The sequence below is a fragment of the Nycticebus coucang genome, chromosome 15 (assembly GCF_027406575.1).
Source record: "Nycticebus coucang isolate mNycCou1 chromosome 15, mNycCou1.pri, whole genome shotgun sequence".
Taxonomy (NCBI): domain Eukaryota; kingdom Metazoa; phylum Chordata; class Mammalia; order Primates; family Lorisidae; genus Nycticebus; species Nycticebus coucang.
The window spans coordinates 61,736,402-61,756,339 of NC_069794.1; the positions used below are offsets into that span (position 1 = coordinate 61,736,402).

Genomic DNA, 19,938 nt, shown 5'->3' on the forward strand with positions numbered 1-19,938 from the left:
TCAAGAACAGTAATTAAAGTTGGACTAGCTCTTACAATGAGGTGAGTGCTTTCTCCTCAGACATTATTTTGGGAGTGAGAAAAGACACAGGCAATAAAAACATGCATAAAGGGCAAGGTAGGAGGAGGGAAATCTATGCTGGAAATAAAATAAAATTCTAATGAATAAAGATCAGCTTTACTACTTAATTAAAATTGGGTGGAGGAATAGATGTTGGTCCAAATGTGATGCTCACCATACAAATACCCAGACATGAGAAAGATCTCCTAGGAAATTAAAACGCCTATACGTAGGGAGAATCTAACAGAACAGGGCCCACAGAGCCTCTGCACAGGGAGCTAAAACAAGCAGAGATGAACTGAGTCTGACTGATTGCCAAGCTCTTCACAGACTTCAGATTAGCTGGGTATTAGCACAGGCAGGCCTCAGCTGTCTATGAAAATGAGAACACGTTTTAAAAGCTGTATTTGAATTTTAAAGGTACTCAACATTTCTAGTATTGTTTACTGAAAAAGGTCAACACTCAAGTGTTTTATTTATGCCCGGCAGAACTTCAGTCTAAAAACACTAGGCTTTCCACATGGCATATGCTGAGAATGTGCTAAGTATGTAGTTCCAGAGCCAAGAATATTATTTTTCAACTCAGTGAATACATTATTAAAAGACCTCTGCTGTGCTCACCACGGGGACATAGGACAAGAGGCAGTGGTGACCCTGCATTCTGAATGCAAAGGGACACTCATGACTGAGTCACTCATTATAAATGACGCTAGGGACAATATCCCCAAACCCACACTTCTCCACACCCCTCTCTAATACCTTTTTTTGCAAATCTGGTGGGAGGGGGCGGGAAATAGAAACATTTAAATAAAACTCACATAAAGTTCACGTCTAAGTACAATATTTTTGGCTCCTTTCCTTCCTCCTTCAGTGGTCCACTCTGTTTTACTTCTGTTTTCTTTTACTGTCTGGGTAATGGAAGTAACCATGATAATTGTAAAAATCTAAGTATGTCTAATAAGTATGTCGCTGAGATTTATATTTGTTGTCTTTTTCCATATTCCAGCCCTGTATAAACATTTATATCAGCCCTCAATTCTTCTTGTAAAAGTATGAAATACTGATCCATTCAAGTAAGATTTGTGTTAAAATCATTAAATGCCCATGCAAGTGATTTTTTATTAACTGAACCAGTAGCAATACACAATACATACCAATTTTATGAGAGTAAGAGGTGTTATTAACTTTAGTAAGTCAAGAATATCTATTGTAAAAATTAAAACTCTTCTTAGGAATAAGGACAGTGTTTTAAACATAATATAGAAAAATACAAAATTAATGCCAGAAGAATTTTGACTAAAATGCAGAAATGCCTTTATTGTTCTAGCAAAAATATTACTCTTCATAAAAGGCAAATTCTTTGGTAGGTTCAGAAATTATTCTTCTTATATATAGATTCTTCACTTGGAAAAAATGTTCTCTTTAATAAACAGCTCCTGTAGTGCACTTTAATACATAATCTAATGTTCAGACATTAGATTTAAACATGTTTACAGAGTTAGTCAACCATAGACCCATCCTCAGAGGAAAGATGGTGCACAGCTAAAGATCACCAAGATGCATGGGTATTTTTAAAAAATTGTGGGGGTGAGGAGACAAGATGGCTGACTGAAGCCAGCTTTCCACAGAGGCTCCCATCCAGAAGGAGAGTTAAAGGACAAAAATTTAGCAAGTAACCTGGTGGATTTGAGCTGCACTAAGAGAGAAGGTTGAAAAACACACGTCAAACCCGCTGAGGTGAGCTGCAACCACAGGATACAAACAAAAGTTATACAATCCAACACCAAGATGACGAGAGTCCCCTCCCCCATGAGAATGGCTCGGAGTGCCCCACAAACAATTGGGCAGAGTTCAAAGGTCCTCCCACTACACTCCACAGGAAAGACCCTCTAAAAACTGGACCTACCTACCCTACTAGGTGCCACGGCGTCCTCCTGCCAGGCATAAAACTGTATAAAACTGTATACAGTCTCTACCTGGAATTCTGAGCTTCCAGCGCTCCCCTCCACTCACACTGAGGTCTGGAGGCCAGTCCCCCAGCAGTTCAGAGCCTTGGATGATTTCTTGAGGGGTGTGGACGGTGCCTGGACTGCAGCTGGTCGGTGCTGGCTCTGGGGCATGGGAGTGAGGAGAGGACGGTCGGCAGAGAAGGGACCACACTGGCGCAACGGTTCTGTGAGGCACAGTATAAGAGCCATCTTATGGCGACAATATGTCCAGGCATAAAACTGTGTAAAACTGTGTGTGTTCTCTGCCCACAACCCTGGGCTCCCAGACCTCCCCTCCGCTCTTGCTCCAAGGTCTGGAGGCCTGTCCCCCAGGAGTCCAGACTCTTGGGCGATTGCTCGAGGGGTGTAGACAATGCCGGGGCTGCCATCAGTCGGTGCAGACTCTGGGGCGCGGGAGCAGAGAGAGGACGGTTGGCCGGAAGGGAGCTACACCGAAGCAGCGGTTCCCTGAGGCATAAAACAGCAGCCCTCTTTTGCTAGCAATACAGCTCACTGTCTAATATTCTGAAGCCACACCCCGTCTCCCTGGGCAACCAGAAACTGTGAGTATAGCATTTGCTTGAGGCAACACCAACTTGCAAACCGGGGAAACTCTCAGAGGTCCGCTTTATTGAACCTAAGACGCACCTGGCCCTCAGGGGATTGTCAGCCTATAGACAATACAAGAGCAAAGATAAGTTGATTTGGAACTCAATTCAGCTTCTCTTCTGCAGGGGAACTGCAAAGTTGTTCTGTTCTGTTCGTAACATTAATCAGGGGTGAGACTGCACCTGAGTGAAAATCCCCCAACCTTCATCAAGCACCTGAGGTTGTCAGGCCTCACCTCTTCCTGCTAGAGAGAGGCAGAGCACAGCGGCCTGGCAGACTTCCTTGTGATTCAGGCAGGTGCAAACTCCTGGAGTACCGGTTCACTACAGGCAACTGGGTCGGCCAACTGCAGGGCTATCAGTGACTGGGTGTGACAGTGGTCCAAGGTGGGGAAGGAGGCATCAACCTTCCCAGACTGATCTATTGGCTGGGTGGCTCCTCCTGACTCCACGCAGCACTGGAGCAAGCCACACCAGAGTACTCACCAGACTCCTGTGATCCAGTTCCCAGAGACCTCTTAAACTCTCTCACCCAAGACAGGTGCAGACTGAGACAATTGATTTAGATCTTTTGAACTCAACAAATCGCCTGAGGACAAATCAGGTGGTGCCCTGGGTGTACGGTGGTAGGAAGGTTTGATTTTCCTTTTCCAATTGTTTGCCGGTGGGGGGGCGGGGTGACTTAATTGCTGATATTTCTCCACAGCTGAGACTTCAATCCAGAGTATCTGTTTCACTAGGGTGAACAGAAACCAGCTGAAAACAAGACAGAACCACTTAGCCCCACCACACCAGACAGGGCTCCAGTTTCTCAGGCCACAAGACTGTACAGGCCCTCGACAAAGCCCCAGGGCAAAAAATCATAGGGAGTAAAACACCAATGGGGCGGAATCAGTGGAAAAGCTCTGGTAACATGAATAACCAGAACAGATCACCCCCCCAAGGAAAGATATGGCAAATGTAATTGAAGATCCCATTCATAAATAACTGGCTAAGATGTCAGAAATCGAAATCAGAATTTGGATTGCAGACAAGATTAATAAAATGGAATTAGGAATTCGAGGAGAAATTCAAAAGTTGTCTCAAGAATTTAAAGAATTTAAAGATAAAACCAGCAAAGACTTAGACACACTGAAGCAAAAATTTTCAGCCTTCAAAGATCTGAAAAATACAGTAGAATCCCTCAACAACAGAATGGAGCAAGCAGAAGAAAGGATTTCTGACATCGAAGATAAAGCCTTTGAACGCTCCCAAACTCTCAAAGAGGAAGAGAAATGGAGAACAAAAATGGACCATTCTCTGAGATAGCTCTGGGATAATTCGAAGAAGGCGAATATCTGAATCATTGGCGTCCCTGAAACCGATGAATTGGCCTCGCTGGGCACAGAGGCCCTTCTGCATGAAATTATGAAAGAGAATTTTGCAGACATGCCTAGAGATTCTGAAATTCAGATAGCGGACAGCTTCAGAACCCCAGCACAACACAACCCCAATAAGACATCCCCCAGGCATTCATAATTAACTTCACTAAAGTTAATATGAAGGAAAAAGTCCTCAAAGCCGCCAGGAGAAAGAAAACCATTACCTTCAAAGAGAAGAATATTAGAATGACTGCAGATCTCTCTGCTGAAACTTTTCAAGCCAGAACAGGGTGGTCATTGACTTTTAATCTCCTAAAGCAAAATAACTTTCAAACCCAGATCTTGTATCCAGCTAAACTGAGTTTCATTTATGATGGAGAAATTAAATACTTTAATGACATTCATATGTTGAAGAAATTTGCCATAACCAAACCAGCTCTTCAGGATATTCTCAGACCTATCCACCATAATGACCAATCCAATCCTATACCACAAAAGTAAACTCACTCAGAAACTTTGGATCAAACTCCAATTTCCACACTGACAAAAGAATTAAAAATGTCCACTGGACTTTTGAAAAACTCCATACCCAAAATTTCACCAGACTGATCAATATTCCCCATTAATGTGAACGGCTTAAACTGTCCTCTAAAGAGGCGTAGGTTAGCTGACTGGATACAAAAACTCAGGCCAGATATTTGTTGCATACAAGAGTTACATCTTAACTGAAAAGACAAATATAGACTCAGGGTGAAAGCATGGTCATCCATATTTCAGGCAAATGGTAATCAGAAAAAAGCAGGTGTTGTAATTTTATTTGCAGATACAATAGGCTTTAAACCAACAGAAGTAAGGAAGGACAAGAATGGTCACTTCATATTTGTTAAGAGTAATACTCAATATGATGAGATTTCAATTATTAATATCTATGCACCCAACCAGAATTCACCTCAATTTATAAGAGAAATTCTAACAGACATGAACAACTTGATTTCCTCCAGCTCCATAATAGTTGGAGATTTCAACACTCCTTTGGCAGTGTTGGATCGATCCTATAACAAGAAGCTGAGCAAAGAAATCTTAGACTTAAACCTAACCATCCAATGTTTGGATTTAGCAGACATCTACAGAACATTTCATCCCAACAAAACTGAATACACATACTTCTCATCAGCCCACGGAACTTACTCCAAAATCGATCACATCTTAGGTAACAAGTCTTAACTTCGGTAAATTTAAAGGAATAGAAATTATTCCATGCATCTTCACGGACCACCATGGAATAAAACTTGAGCTGAGTAACAACAGGAATCTGCATACTCATACAAAAACATGGAAGTTAAATAACCTTATGCTGAATGATAGTTGGATCAGAGATGAGATTAAGGAAGAAATCGCCAATTTTTTGGAACAAAACAACAATGAAGACACGAACTATCAGAACCTCTGGGACACTGCAAAGGCAATTCTAAGAGGGAAATTTATAGCACTGAAAGCCTTCCTCAAGAGAACGGAAAGAGAAGAAGTTAACAACTTAATGGGACATCTCAAGCAACTGGAAAAGGAAGAACATTACAACCCGAAACCCAGTAGAAGAAGAGAAATAACCAAAATTAGAGCAGAATTAAATGAAATTGAAAACACAAGAATAATACAGCAGATCAATAAATCAAAAAGCTGGTTTTTCGAAAAGGTCAATAAAATAGATAAACCTTTGGCCAACCTAATCAGGACAAAAAAGAGTAAAATTTCTAATCTCATCAATCAGAAACAACAAAGACAAAATAACAACAGACTCCTCAGAAATCCAAACAATCCTTAATGAATATTACAAGAAACTTTATTCTCAGAAATATGAAAATCTGAAGGAAATTGACGAGTACTTGGAAGCACGTCACCTTCCATGATTTAGCCAGAATCAAGTGGAAATGTTGAACAGGCCCATATCAAGTTCAGAAATAGCATCAACCATACAAAATCTCCCTAAAAAGAAAATCCCGGGACCAGATGGTTTCACATCAGAATTCTACCAAACTTTTAAAGAGGAATTATTACTCAACCTGTTCCAAAAGGCAGAAAAAGAAGGAAGACTACCCAACACGTTCTATGAAGCAAACATCACCCTGATCCCCAAACAAGGAAAAGACCCAACAAGAAAAGAAAATTATAGACCGATATCACTAATGAATATAGATGCAAAAATATTCAACAAGATCCTAACAAACAGAATCCAGCAACACATCAAACAAATTATACATCATGACCAAGTGGGTTTTATCCCAGGGTCTCAAGGCTGGTTCAATATACGCAAATCTATAAATGTAATCCAGCACATAAACAAGCTAAAAAACAAAGACCATATGATTCTCTCAATCGATGCAGAAAAAGCTTTTGATAATATCCAGCATCCCTTCATGATCAGAACACTTAAGAAAATCGGTATAGAAGGGACATTTCTTAAACTGATAGAGACCATCTACAGCAAACCCACAGCCAATATCATATTGAATGGAGTTAAATTGCAATCATTTCCACTCAGATCAGGAACCAGACAAGGTTGCCCATTGTCTCCATTGCTTTTTAACATTGTGATGGAACTTTTAGCCACCGCAATTAGGGAAGAAAAGGCAATCAAGGGTATCCATATAGGGTCAGAAGAGATCAAACTTTCGCTCTTCGCAGATGATATGATTGTATATCTGGAAAACACTAGGGACTCTACTACAGAACTCTTTAGAAGTGATCAAATACAGCAGCGTCTCAGATTACAAAATCAATATTCATAAATCGGTAGCCTTTATATATACCAACAATAGTCAAGCTGAGAAAACAGTTAAGGACTCTATCCCATTCACAGTAGTGCCAAAGAAGATGAAATATTTGGGAATTTATCTAACAAAGGATGTGAAAGATCTCTATAAAGAGAACTATGAAACTCTAAGAAAAGAAATAGCTGAAAATGTTAACAAATGGAAAAACATACCAGGCTCATGGCTGGGAAGAATCAACATTGTTAAAATGTCCATACCACCCAAAGCAATATATAATTTCAACACAATCCCTATTAAAGTTCCACTGTCATACTTTAAAGATCTTGGAAAAATAATACTTCATTTTACATGGAATCAGAAAAAACCTTGAATGGCCAAGACATTACTCAGAAATAAAAACAAAGCAGGAGAAATTATGCTACCAGACCTCAGACTATACTACAAATCGACAGTGATCAAATCAGCATGGTATTGGCACAAAAACAGAGAAGTAGATGTTTGGAACAGAATAGAGAACCAAGACATGAATCCAGCTACTTATCGTTATTTAATCTTTGACAAGCCAATTAAAAACATTCAGTGGGGAAAAGACTCCCTATTTAACAAATGGTGTTGGGTGAACTGGCTGGCAACCTGCAGAAGACTGAAACTGGACCCACACCTTTCACCATTAACTAAGATAGACTCTCACTGGATTAAAGATTTAAACTTAAGACATGAAAGTATTAAAATAATAGAAGAGAGTGCAGAAAAAACCCTTGAAGAAATCGGTCTGGGCGAGTATTTTATGAGGAGGACCCCCACCCGGGCAATTGAAGCAGCTTCAAAAAATACACTACTGGGACTTGATCAAACTAAAAACCTTCTGCACAGCCAAGAACACAGTAAGTAAAGCAAGCAAACAGCCCTTAGAATGGGAGAAGATATTTTCAGGTTATGTCTCTGACAAAGGTTTAATAACCAGAATTCACAGAGAACTCAAACGTATTAGCAAGAAAAGAACAAGTGATCCCATCGCAGGCTTGGCAAAGGACTTGAAGAGAAACTTCTCTGAAGAAGGCAGGCGCACGGCCTACAGACATATGAAAAAATGCTCATCATCTTTAATCATCAGAGAAATGCAAATCAAAACTAATTTGAGATATCATTTAACTCCAGTGAGACTAGCCTATATCACAAAATTCCAAGACCAGAGATGTTGGCGCGGATGTGGAGAAAAGGGAACACTTTTGCACTGCTGGTGGAAATGCAAATTAATACATTCCTTTTGGAAAGAGATGTGGAGAACACACAGAGATCTAAAAATAGATCTGCCATTCAATCCTGTAATTCCTCTACTGGGCATATACCCAGAAGACCAAAAGTCACATCATAACAAAGATATTTGTACCAGAATGTTTGTTGCAGCCATATTCATAATTGCTAAGTCATGGAAGAAGCCCAAGTGCCCATCGACCCACGAATGGATTAATAAATTGTGGTATATGTACACCATGGAATATTATGCAGCCTTAAAGAAAGATGGAGACTTTACCTCTTTTATGTTTACATGGATGGAGCTGGAACATATTCTTCTTAGTGAAGTATCTCAAGAATGGAAGAAAAAGTACCCAATGTACTCAGCCCTACTATGAGACTAATTTAGGGTTTTCACATGAAAGCTATAACCCAGTTACAACCTAAGAATAGGGGGAAGGGGGAGAGGGAGGGGCGGAAGGGGGGAGGTGGTTGGAGGGAAGGGGATTGGTGGGATTATACCAGCAGTGCATCTTACAAGGGTATATGTGAATCTTGGTAAATGTGGAATGTAAGTGTCTTGGCACAGTAACTGAGAGAAAGCCAGGAAGGCTATGTTAACCAGTGTGATGAAAGTGTGTCAAACGGTCTGTGAAGCTAGTGAATGATGCCCCATGATCATATCAATGTACACAGCTATGATTTAATAAAAATAAATAAATAAATAAATAAATTGTTAAGGGACGGAGGGAGGGGGGTGGGGCCTTGGTGTGTGTCACACTTTATGGGGGCAAGACATATTGCCCCAATTACCTAACAATTGCAATCAGTGTAACCTGGCTTATTGTACCCTCAATGAATCCCCAACAATAAAAAATAAAAAAATAAAAAAACTAAACATGTTTACAGTATACATCTGTTACATAAAGCAAAGTGAATCTGTGCAAACAATTCAACCCTATTTAGATGTGGGGAGCAAAAAAAGAGATCAGTACCCCCATATACAAGGTAATAAGTGGTTAGTGTTATATGGATGCGACTTTCACCTCAAAAATAAGAATATAAAAAAAAAAAGTCTGAAATTTCCTAAATAAAATTCCTGAAGACTACAACTTTTAAATTATACTTCTGCTTGATATACCTTCCAAAAAGCTCAGACCCTTTATATTAAAAGAGCTGGTACTGGAATAATCCAGTTCAGAACTCCGGGTGCACATCATCCACTATGCTTTGCTCAGGTGATGCAAGATGAATGAGGTGCTATCCACTGTCTTTGCTGTCAAGGAGTCCACACTGGGCTGGCAGGACAGACACACGGAACTGGTTGTAATGTACTGGGGATAAATGCTACACTCTGGTGGTATGAAGCAGGTGCTCTGGCAGCACAGAATAAAGAATGAGGGTTCTGGAAGGGGACCTGGGCATAGGAAGGGGAGAAGTTCGGCAGAGGAGATGACACTTGAGTTGGGTTATAAAGGATGAATAGGATTAGGCCAGGCAGAGGAGAGAGACATTCCAAGAAGGGTGAAACAAATCACCCACACATGCCAAGTTTTTCAGATCAGACTTTTTAAAGTGCTTTACTTCAAAAAGGTTTACATTTGCAACGTCTATCGTGAAACCCAAATCATAATCTAGATGGCTTCTTTCTGATTAGCTTGCACTGCTTCCAGGAACCCTACATTAGTAGTAGTAGTAATAAAAAGGAGAGGATATAAAGTACCTCAGAAAAGAGAAAATGAAAATGCTTTAGTAACTGAAGATTAGAATTAGCACTGTAGGTGTGTGTGGAGAGGTACCGCTGAATTGAGAAAAAGCACACTGTAAGACTATGTATCATCCCTTTCAGTCTGCTTAACATACAAGTCACATTAATCTTCTTAAGAAAAAGTGTCTGCTAAAAAAATAGTTCACAAAGGCCTATCAACTACAGGGTTGATCAGGATTTTTCTCTGTGCTGGGACCTGTTAGTCAGAAGGCAGGGGAGTACAGAGAGCCCCGTCATGTTCCTGTAGTAATTTAATCACACTTGTATTGTGTAAGGAGGCAAAGGCTGGGCTGCAGACTTCATGTTTGGTATTATGTTCCTCTTCTGCCACAAAGGGAATATAATGGCAGGGAGAGAAAATGGGAAGTTCCCCTGGGAGGACTCAGAGACAGAAAAACCACGTGGGAGGTCCCTTGTCTTCAGGTGGGTTCTAGGCAGAGGCCAGGGTGACAAGAGCTCTAAACCCCTAAGATTCTACACTCAAGTGAAGATAAGAAGTCTTCGGCATTTTTCACAGCGCCTAGAAAGAAACTAACTAAACAAAGGAAATTTAAGGTAGCTAGAAATTTATTAGACTTTGTTCATTCATGTTTTATAAAATGAAGTTCATTCATATTGGTATTTTGAAAAATGTGTGTGCATGGGTGGCGCCTGTGGCTCAGTGAGTGGGGTGCTGGGCCCATATACAAAGGGTGGTGGGTTCAAACCCAGCTCCGGCCAAACTGCAACAAAAAAATAGCCAGGTATTGTGGCGGGCGCCTGTAGTCCCAGCTGCTCGGGAGGCAGGAAAATCGCGTAAGCCCAAGAGCTGGAGGTTGCTGTGAGTCCTGTGACATCATGGCACTCTACTGAGGGCGGTAAAGTGAGATTCTGTCTCTACAAAAAAAAAAAATAGTGTGTGCATAATGAGGTAAATGTGCCTGCATCTTGTTCACTGTTTGAGTCACCTACATACAGTCAGGAGCAAGACGAGGACTATGACTTGGGTATTTAACTTTTATTATTATTATTATTATTACTAAATCATAGCTGTGTACATTAATGCAATCATGGGGCACCATACACTGGTTTTATAGACCATTTGACATATTTTTATCACACTGGTTACCATAGCCTTCCTGGCATTTTCTTAGTTATTGTGTTAAGACATTAATATTCTACATTTACTAAGTTTCACATGTATCCTTGTAAGATGCACCGCAGGTGTAATCCCACCAATCACCCTCCCTCCGCCCATCCTCCCCTAACTTTTACTATTCTCCACATAAAAGAGGATGGTTCCTTAGATACCTGTCACTTGCACCTATTCCCTGGGTGTGTGGCCACTGGGCAGGGAGCAGGGACTGCGGTTGGCTCAGGAGACTGGGTTCTGGCTTCCAGTTCTGGGTCTGCTGCAGACTTACGGCATGAATTTGGGCTGGCCATAGTTGTCTCAGGTAAGAATGAAAAATAAGGGTTTAGACTGTACACATTCTCATGGCTGTTTCCTGCTCCAACACTCTCTGATTCTATAGAACACCATTATGCTCTAAAGTAATGTTTTCATCCTTCTGGGACTTATGTACAGTAGAACCTCCATAGTTGACCACCCACTACACTGCCCACCTTCTTCGGTTAACCTAATTTTCATGGACCAGCCAGGCACCACATGTACATATCAGTATAGTAGGCCTGGTTCCTTATGTTGACCAGTTTGTTACAGTCCCTTGAGTGGTCACTTCAGAGGCTCTATAGTATTTACTTTTTAAAAGAGCTGCTGTAATAACAACATTGCCCCCACTGATGTTTTAGACTAGGAGTGCAGAGTGAGGAATGGCCACTTGAGCTTTCTTGGCCTGGGACTCAGAATGGTGATCAATGGGCAAAAATGCTGCCTGGGTGGCTTTGCTGGTTCTCATTGACCCAACCTGGTGAACGAGGGCATTTTTTTTTAAAGACTGTATTTTACAACTTTTATGTGTGATGTATGTCACCAGCCAGCCCAATCGGACTTTTATCTAGGGTACAGGAATTCTGTTATTTTTCCTGGAAGTTATCACCAGCCTCCAGGGGATGGAGATCAGTGGGCAGTACCTTCCTCATGGAAGATAAGAAGAGATTCTGGATGTGATGTGAGCAATTCAGCCAAGGTCTGGCATCTCACTTAAATTTTCAGACAGGAACCTGGTGGTTCAGCAGGGTTTTAATCACTTTACCCTTCCCTTTTCATTTCTTTTTTTCCAAATGCTCCTACAAGGAAACATCTCCTATCTGGTTAATAGCTAACCACACACTCTTAGCACTTCTCAGGTTCCACGGGGAGGAAACAAATGTACATACTGGGACAATGCAACATCACTGAACAAATGATCATCTTCCTTTTTGTCCGTTTATCCTTGTTTTTTTTTTTTCCCTCCATTAAGTGCCAGGGCAATTTAAATTTTGTACTGTCATATAAAAATAACCTCATTTGGGAATCTTCCTCTGTCTCAGAACCCAGGTGAGTTCAGTGGAATGTTTGTGGAAGGACTATGGCATGCCAAACACTGTCTTAATGTCTGGACTGAGAGAACAAAATGAGCTCAGACTCAGACACACGGCGTCATGCTGCCCGTCCTGCTCAGACCCTTGAGGCCTAGAAGCACATTTTACTTCTTGTGACCCAAGTTCACAGTGGCAGGAATTTTCTGTTTTTTTTTTTTTTGTTGCTGTTTTTTTATCCTTGAACCTAACTCTCTTCACACTTAAACCCAAATCAGCAGCTTCTTATCTTGCAGAATGCTTAAACGCTGAACAGCCCTAACTCACCTACTTATTAGCTGCTCTGTGTTCTCCATGGCTAGTCTGCCTTCTTTCCTTGCCTCATAGTCAGTCACTTGAAATTCTACCATTTACTAGCCCCATCCAACTTCTGTCCAACCTTCACCCTTGGACTGCCAGTTTAATGAGCCTCTTCTATGATCCACATTCCCAGATCAGCTTGGTTCTACCTTAACTCACTCATGCTACAGCCCCATATTCCTGCTCTACAATCTTCATGCCCATACCGAGGGCAATGTTTCCTCTGTCTCAAGTTGGATGATGATCATTCTCAGTAGAATGATGGTCTCTGCTTGGTCCTACTGGTCAAATCCCAATCTCAATCCAGGTGGGGCAGCTGTGATAATCTTGAGTACAACTTTGAACTGGTCATCATGAAGTGAGTTAGCTCATACAGAAACTGGCAGATAAGATTTGCCTTAGAGGACCATGAGAACATCGTGAACTCTGATAAATACCAAAGAAAGAAAACATCTAGACTATTTACTGAACATCTAGAACGGTCCCTGGTATACAATGGAAGTTCAAAAATAGTTGGAAAATTGTGGAAAAGTATCTTTTAAATGAAAAATTGCAAATGTTCAGAGATAGGATTGGATAGTGTAAGCTCATTCAGGATAGAGAAACTGTACGGTTCACGTGTATATCCTTAGGGCCCAGCACAGTATGTCGCATATTGTAGGCTTGATACATACTCATTGAACTTTAAACAGTCGCTTTGTATCTCATTTCCTAGGAGTATGGCTGAAGCAAGAGGTCCTAGGATGTCCAAATGAAGACATCAAATTGGCTGGATTCCTAAATCTGCATGCTCTAGTGTTCTTAAGGCACTAGAGTATGGGAGCTTATCCCATGTGCGCAGACCACAACAGGAGAGAGATAGGGGCTCTGCAGTATACACTGTGCCCTAACCTACATTCTCATCCACCTTGATCCCCTTCATTCCCCATCTGCTGGGATCCTCTGGGCCCTTGGGTTTTACGTAGAATGCAGGAAATCCTTGGACAGCTACTCATTCATATGAAAAAGAAGGACTACGGGTCTAGCTAAGCTTCTCTGATGTCTGAAACATATGAGCATGAAACAGCCAGCCACAGGCCCCCCTAATGTAGCCTGTCATGACATTTGCCACAACAGCTGATGGCAATGGGCTAAGAATGCAATGCTCTTAGTGAACAGTGTAAGGCTGGTGATTTAGTATTTTTTATTTATTGCTGAAGCTATCAAAAATGTAGTGAATGCTAAGGTCAATCTAAGGCGTATGATTTTCAAAGTATATTAAAATACGTATGTCTTCCTTTTGTTCAAAATTTATAGCATCCATCTTTAAAATGTTCACGGCAATCAATGCTTTTAATTGAGCAGAAAAAGCACATGCAGATAAAGAAATGTTTAGTCCTAGCTGTGGTTCCTTGCAGTCATCTTCAGAGATAAATTTCCACAATAAATGTTTCAATTAAGACAGTGATATTTATTGAAAGGTAAACTACAAATGTATAGCCACTAGAAACGCTATTGAACAAAAGTAATTTATGCTGCAGTTGGTGCACTGCATTTTAGCACTGCTTTGATTTTATCAACATTTGTCAATTAATCAACGTGAACCTTGTAAAACATGTTTTCTTATTAGTGGGAACAGGCATTTGTTTGCAGACTTTGAAAGAAAGGTCATTTAATAATTTGCTAATTGTGCAAAGATAGATTTAAATTAAAAAATAAAGGTGAATTCTCATTACTATTGTAACTAAGTAGGATTCTTTTTAGGCTCAACCTTCCCAACTTATAGTCAAGGATTTAATGTTCCTTTCTCAACAAAGTCTATGTGCATAGGCTAGATTCCCGTACTCTAGTGCCTTAAGAACACTAGACCATGCAGATTTAGGAGTCCAGCCAATCTGATGTCTTCATTTGGACATCCTAGGACCTCTTGCTTCAGCCGTAGTCCTAGGAAATTAGATACAAAACGACTTTACACACTTTTCTCAACAAAGTCATTTTTAAAGTCTTTGTATGCTTTACTGAATAGCAGAAAAGATTAAGACAAATAAATCTATCTTCAGGTTTTAAAAATTTGTTTTAAGTGTTTTTTTTGTTGTCATCTTTACCATTTTAGTTATTAGCCTTGAGGCTATAGTTATAAACAAATCAACTACATTTAATTGGCAAAAAAAGTGAAGAGAAAAAAGAAAAAGCAAAGGAAACAGGAAATGGAGAAGCATGAAAGAGCAAGGCAGTGGCAATATCCCTGATTTTTTTTTTTTTTAATTTCCTTCAACTCATTCTTCCTTCCTCCAGATGAGATGTCAGCTCCCTACTTTTGACCACTGGTTCATTCTCAGTTCACTAACTGAGAAAGCAGCTGAGTCAAGCCCTCTCTTTGGGTAATCCGTGCATCAGTGCACTTGCCAACTCTCCTGGCACCCCAAAAAGCACTTTAACCCAGAGCATCACCACCAATGAGGATTCTACAGGCATCTGAAAGGACACAATTGAATTTAAAATGGGTAACATACCTGGGAGAGCAATTTCTACAGTGGGGTCTGCAGGGCTGAATCGAGAAATCCGCACCATCTTAGAAGTGTAAGTGAAACTTAAGATAAACAAACATGCCTTAAGGTATTTGTGAGAGTAAGAATTCTGCACAGACTTTACAGAGACAATGTTTGTCTCTGAATAAAGATGGCTCTTGGCAGATCCAGCCTAGGCAAACTGCTTTGCTGCAGAGCTCCTTTTATAAGAGTTAGGAGGCCCAGGTTGCTCTCTGCCTGCTCCAACTGGTTTATCAATCCATTCCATTCCATTCTGTTCTTGGTTCTAAATAAGTCATTATTTCAGGCACATTTCCCTAAGCAGATGCAAACACTCTTTTCTAGCACGAGATTCCCTTGGGCAAATTAGGTTACTTGGAAAAGGGTCAAGGAGCCAAAAAAAAAAAAATACCTTCTAGAAACAAGCCTGTGGTTTTAGGGGATATTGTCATTTTTATATTCATGCAGGCGGCAAAAATGTTAGACACTGATTGGTCAGTAATATTGAATCTGATGGGGCCAATTCTGGGAAGCAAAATCCTCACATCTGCAGCCAAAGTTTTTCTTTTTTTTTTTAATGGTCATAACAATATGGTCTTTTTTTTTTTTTTCTTTTTAACAAAACTGATGGTCACAAAACAATTATTGGAAAATTTCCTTTTCCAATACTTCTTAATTAAACACTGCTGATCAAATTTTAATTTTCTCAATAAAATGATAGTAAAGGAACTTTTATGATGGAAGTTACTCTAAAATTGATATTTTCTGTTCTTACAACCTTACCTAACAAACATGGGATATTTCTGAAAGAGATAATTGTGATATTGTGAAATATATATTTGGTCTTCTTTCATCCCTGTTGCCTGTCATATGTCTCCAAAAATCCTTGAAATCTCTTTTTGTATGTTAATGATTGACTGGCAATCCCTACTGTGGCTTCAGGTTGAGGGCTGGTTACTGAAAAGACCAAGGCAGGATTGGAGAGTTAGAACCTTCCCTCCTACCTCCCCAACCAGGGGCTGAAAGTTAATCTGATCACTAGTGGACTGTGTTTTAATTAAACATACATAATGAAGCCACAATAAAAACCCAAAGGACAGGGCTCAGAGAACTTCCACAAAGCTGGACATGCGGAAGCATGGGGGGAGGGTGGCATGCCCCCTCCCCCCATGCCTTGCCTTATGCATCTCTTCATGTGTGGCCTTTGTAATATCCTTTATAATAAGCCAACAAAGTGTTTCCCTAAGTTCTTCTCCAGCAACTTAATTGAACTCAAAGAAGGGGCTGTGGGAACTCCAACTTGAAGCCTGTCAGTCAGAAAAGGCCCAGACTTTGGGATTGGTACCTGAGGCAGGGGCAATCTTAGGGACTGAGACTCAACCTGTTTTTTTCTGAAACTGTATCTCTAGCTAGAAAGTCAGAATGGAATTGGAGAAGACCCAGTGGTTTCTGCTGCTTGTGCTGGGGGCCCCTGCCCCCCAATATTTGGTCACAGAAATCTTTAGTTTTGATTATGGTATGAGAGAACAGGGAAAATTACCTTGAGTATTTTTTTTCTACACTCAGAACATTCCTTATTTCATGTTTTTCTTTGAGTCATAGGAAGAAAATTCCCTTTCATGTTCTTTTAATATTTGCTTTTATTAACCTCAACTTTAGTTTACTCACTTCTACATATCATAATTCATTCCAAAACAGAAAAGACAAGAGGTAATGCAAACATGGGAAGGAAAGTTGCTTGGTAGCATTATAACTGCTCATGGGCAGGAGTTATTTCTATCTAAAACACATACCATATTAAGAAACCACAGGGAAAAAAGAATGGATGTGAATGGCAGGTTTTCATTTGTTTCCTTGACATCTTAGAATACTGTAAATAAGTTTGTGTGTTTCAATTCAAATGGTTCCATTATCTTGGAGGTCTTAATCATTTGTTATAGTAGTTTCTGAAGTGTTCAACGCTTGTGCTTAAGGAGCATTATTGGCATTCGATATAGTCATACTATATTAAGCAGATTTACAACCTTATGTAACATGGTTATTCCTGATTGTCTTTATTTAAAAGTTCAGGCTGATGAGATGGCTCAGCATCCTCTTATGCTTTAGCCTGTTAGCCCTGCCCAAACAGAACACCTGGCTTTGCCAAGCACCCTCACACTTCTCCAAACGAACTGGAAATCTGCAAGGTGATGTGGAGGAGGGGGCTGTCTGGGAGAGTACAATTTAGAGAGAAGCTTAAAAGGGCAGCCTTGGATGGTGCCTATCGCTTAAAGGAGTAGGGTGCCAGACCCATATACCGGAGGTGGTGGGTTCAAACCCAGCCCTGGCCAAAAACTGCAAAAAAAAAAAAAGGCAACCTTATTTTAAAGTGTACCTGGTGATTGGGTTTTTATTTAGGTATGGCAAGGCCAAGAGGTAAGAGATGTTTGCCACTGAAAAAGGCAGTTTGTTACTCACAGTCCCCAACAACAGAAGGCAGGCCATGCCATGCAGAGCTACCTGGGAAGCAGGTGAGGGGGAGGGAGGGAAATGTGGGCAAGAGCCTTTATTACGATTTCTGTGGGTGTGCCACCCTCCAGGACATTTGACCTTCAGTAGGAAGCACTGGTTATTTTGTTAAACTTACAGATTGGGATTCGTTTACTCCAGAAGAGTTAATAAACTAATAAACTTCCTGGTGATGCTGGGAGCACACTTTTGAGTAGTTAGTGATAAAAGCATCACTAATAGTTTTCTCTGTGGACTACCTTCTTCAGAGAAAGGGGAGGGATCTTACATCATGAGCTCTATCTTGAATCAGACACTGCTGGGCACTGACTGTACATACTTTGTCTTGTTTTGCTTGAACTACAGCCTTTGCTCATAGGAAAAGTTATCCTAATTTTATAGGTAAGGGAACCGAGGCTCAGGAAGGTTAAGTAATCTACTGCAGGTCACATAGCTAACAAAAGATATAAATGTATATATCCTAAAAACCCATTTTCCTCCACTACAACATAAGTATTGATGGCACTGCCCTAATGGAAAATACAAAGTGGCTATTGGTAAAGGCTTCATGAAATACAAAGTCTATGGACTTGAATAGTGGCCCATTTACAACTTGATTTCTGGAAAGAAGAGGAATTTAAAATGCCCTTTATTATCTCAGGATCTGAAATAAATGGTGCTGATCAAATAACTGATATTTTATCATAGCCTTCACAAAACACTTTATACGGGTTCCTTATAAAACTTGTGTTTTTATTTTAAAAAGTGATGCATATACATAGAAGCATTGGTTATAAAAAGTCTGTCTTGCCCCTAGATCCCTAGTGTTACTGCTCAAATTACTGTGAGGTGTGTGCAGCCTTCTGGAACTGTTTCTACTCAACTAATAAACTTTTTTCTTTTTATACAAATTCGTTCATTTGGTTACTCTAGGGTACTGGGGGAAGGAGTAAATTAGATCATATAGATTAGATTATATAATCTAATTATAGATTATATTCCAGTAGGGTGATAGATCTCAAAGTAAATTATGTATTACATCGGATAGGAATAATACTAACAGAGAAAAAGTTGGGGAGACAGGAGGTCTGCAATTATGAATACAGTGGTTAAAGAAGGCTTCATTGGAGAGGTGATAGTCCAATAAAATCCTCGGGATGTTATACTAGGTGCTTACTTCTTCTTTTAACAGTTATCAGGACTTACAGGTCTATCTTTTTCTTTACAAAGACTCCATGATACTCCACAATCTTCATGTACCATGACACCACTAGGAATTTTGTTATTTCCATTTATGGATGTTTTAGATGAATCCTGTTATAATTTGTTTGATAATCATTTAAGTGGTTATAAACAGATCTGAGACTTCTAGTATAAAGCCCGATAAAACAGAAAGAGACCTAAACTTGGTGTGGGAAGCTATGGATCCAGGTCCTAGCTCTGCTACTCTCAACTTAGGTGACCTTTTTATATGAGTGTATCTTTGAGTATTGGTGGACTTCCTTTTATATTTTTGTGTTCTGCCCTTAAGAGAGAGCTTCCTTTTTTCTGCCACATCTTAGGCTGTTCTATCGTTCACCACGTCCAAGGTGATGTGCTGGGGCTTCTTGCCTGAAGGCCCAGGTAACATCCTACCTAAAACATTTTCCTTAGTGCCAGGCTACCTGTCACCCCTGCGGAGTCATAAAAACACTAACTTTCAAAATCACAAGTTTTCCACATTCTCCCAAAAGGCAGCACAAACAAAAATTGGGGGAAACAATTTATCCTCTGGGCTCTATGTATGATCTCCCCTCTTAGGAAGAAAGCACATAAACTTCGTTAAAACAGAAACAAAAACAAACATCCTTACTTTCCAGTAATATTTATTTATGTAGATGTAGATGTTTGGCTGGGCCATATGACAGAAAAGATTTCACATTCAATGGAAGATTAATTTATTCATTTAACTTATACTGGAGGTGTTATCTGGATCATGTCAGCACTCTGCTAGGCACTGTAGGAGCAGAACAAGCACCAGTGCAGTGTGATTCCTGCCATTGTCACCTTCCTACTTCTTAACAAAGACAAGGCAGGTAAAAAACAATTGTGATTCAAGTAGTGCATGGTAAGTGGTATTAAAAGGCAATGCAAGAGTTGTTAAAAGGGAAGAATACTATTATCTAGAGCAGGTGTCCTTAAACTGCGGCCTGTGGGCCATATGAAGCAGTGTGAATTGTATTTGTTCCTGTTTTGTTTTTTACTTCAAAATAAGATGCGTGCAGTGTGCATAGGGATTTGTTCATGTTTTTTTTTTTTTAAACTATAGTCTGGCCCTCCAGCCATCTGAGGG

General features: G+C 40.2%; 1 protein-coding gene across 6 annotated transcripts in view; it reads right to left on the reverse strand.

Annotated features, from left to right (window-relative positions):
- The window catches only part of ENOX1 (ecto-NOX disulfide-thiol exchanger 1), a 730,917-nt gene that overhangs the window by 264,682 nt on the left and 446,297 nt on the right, over window positions 1-19,938 (reverse strand). The window contains exon 1 of one of the 6 annotated variants that reach the window (XM_053563920.1): window positions 15,105-15,276. The exons of 4 other annotated variants lie outside the window; for them this stretch is intronic. In XM_053563920.1, coding sequence (XP_053419895.1) covers window positions 15,105-15,162 — 58 coding nt within the window. In that variant the 5' untranslated portion in view covers window positions 15,163-15,276. Of the gene's footprint in view, window positions 1-878; window positions 972-15,104; window positions 15,277-19,938 lie in introns of those variants that run through there. One more of the 6 variants, XM_053563924.1, reaches the window with a different exon arrangement.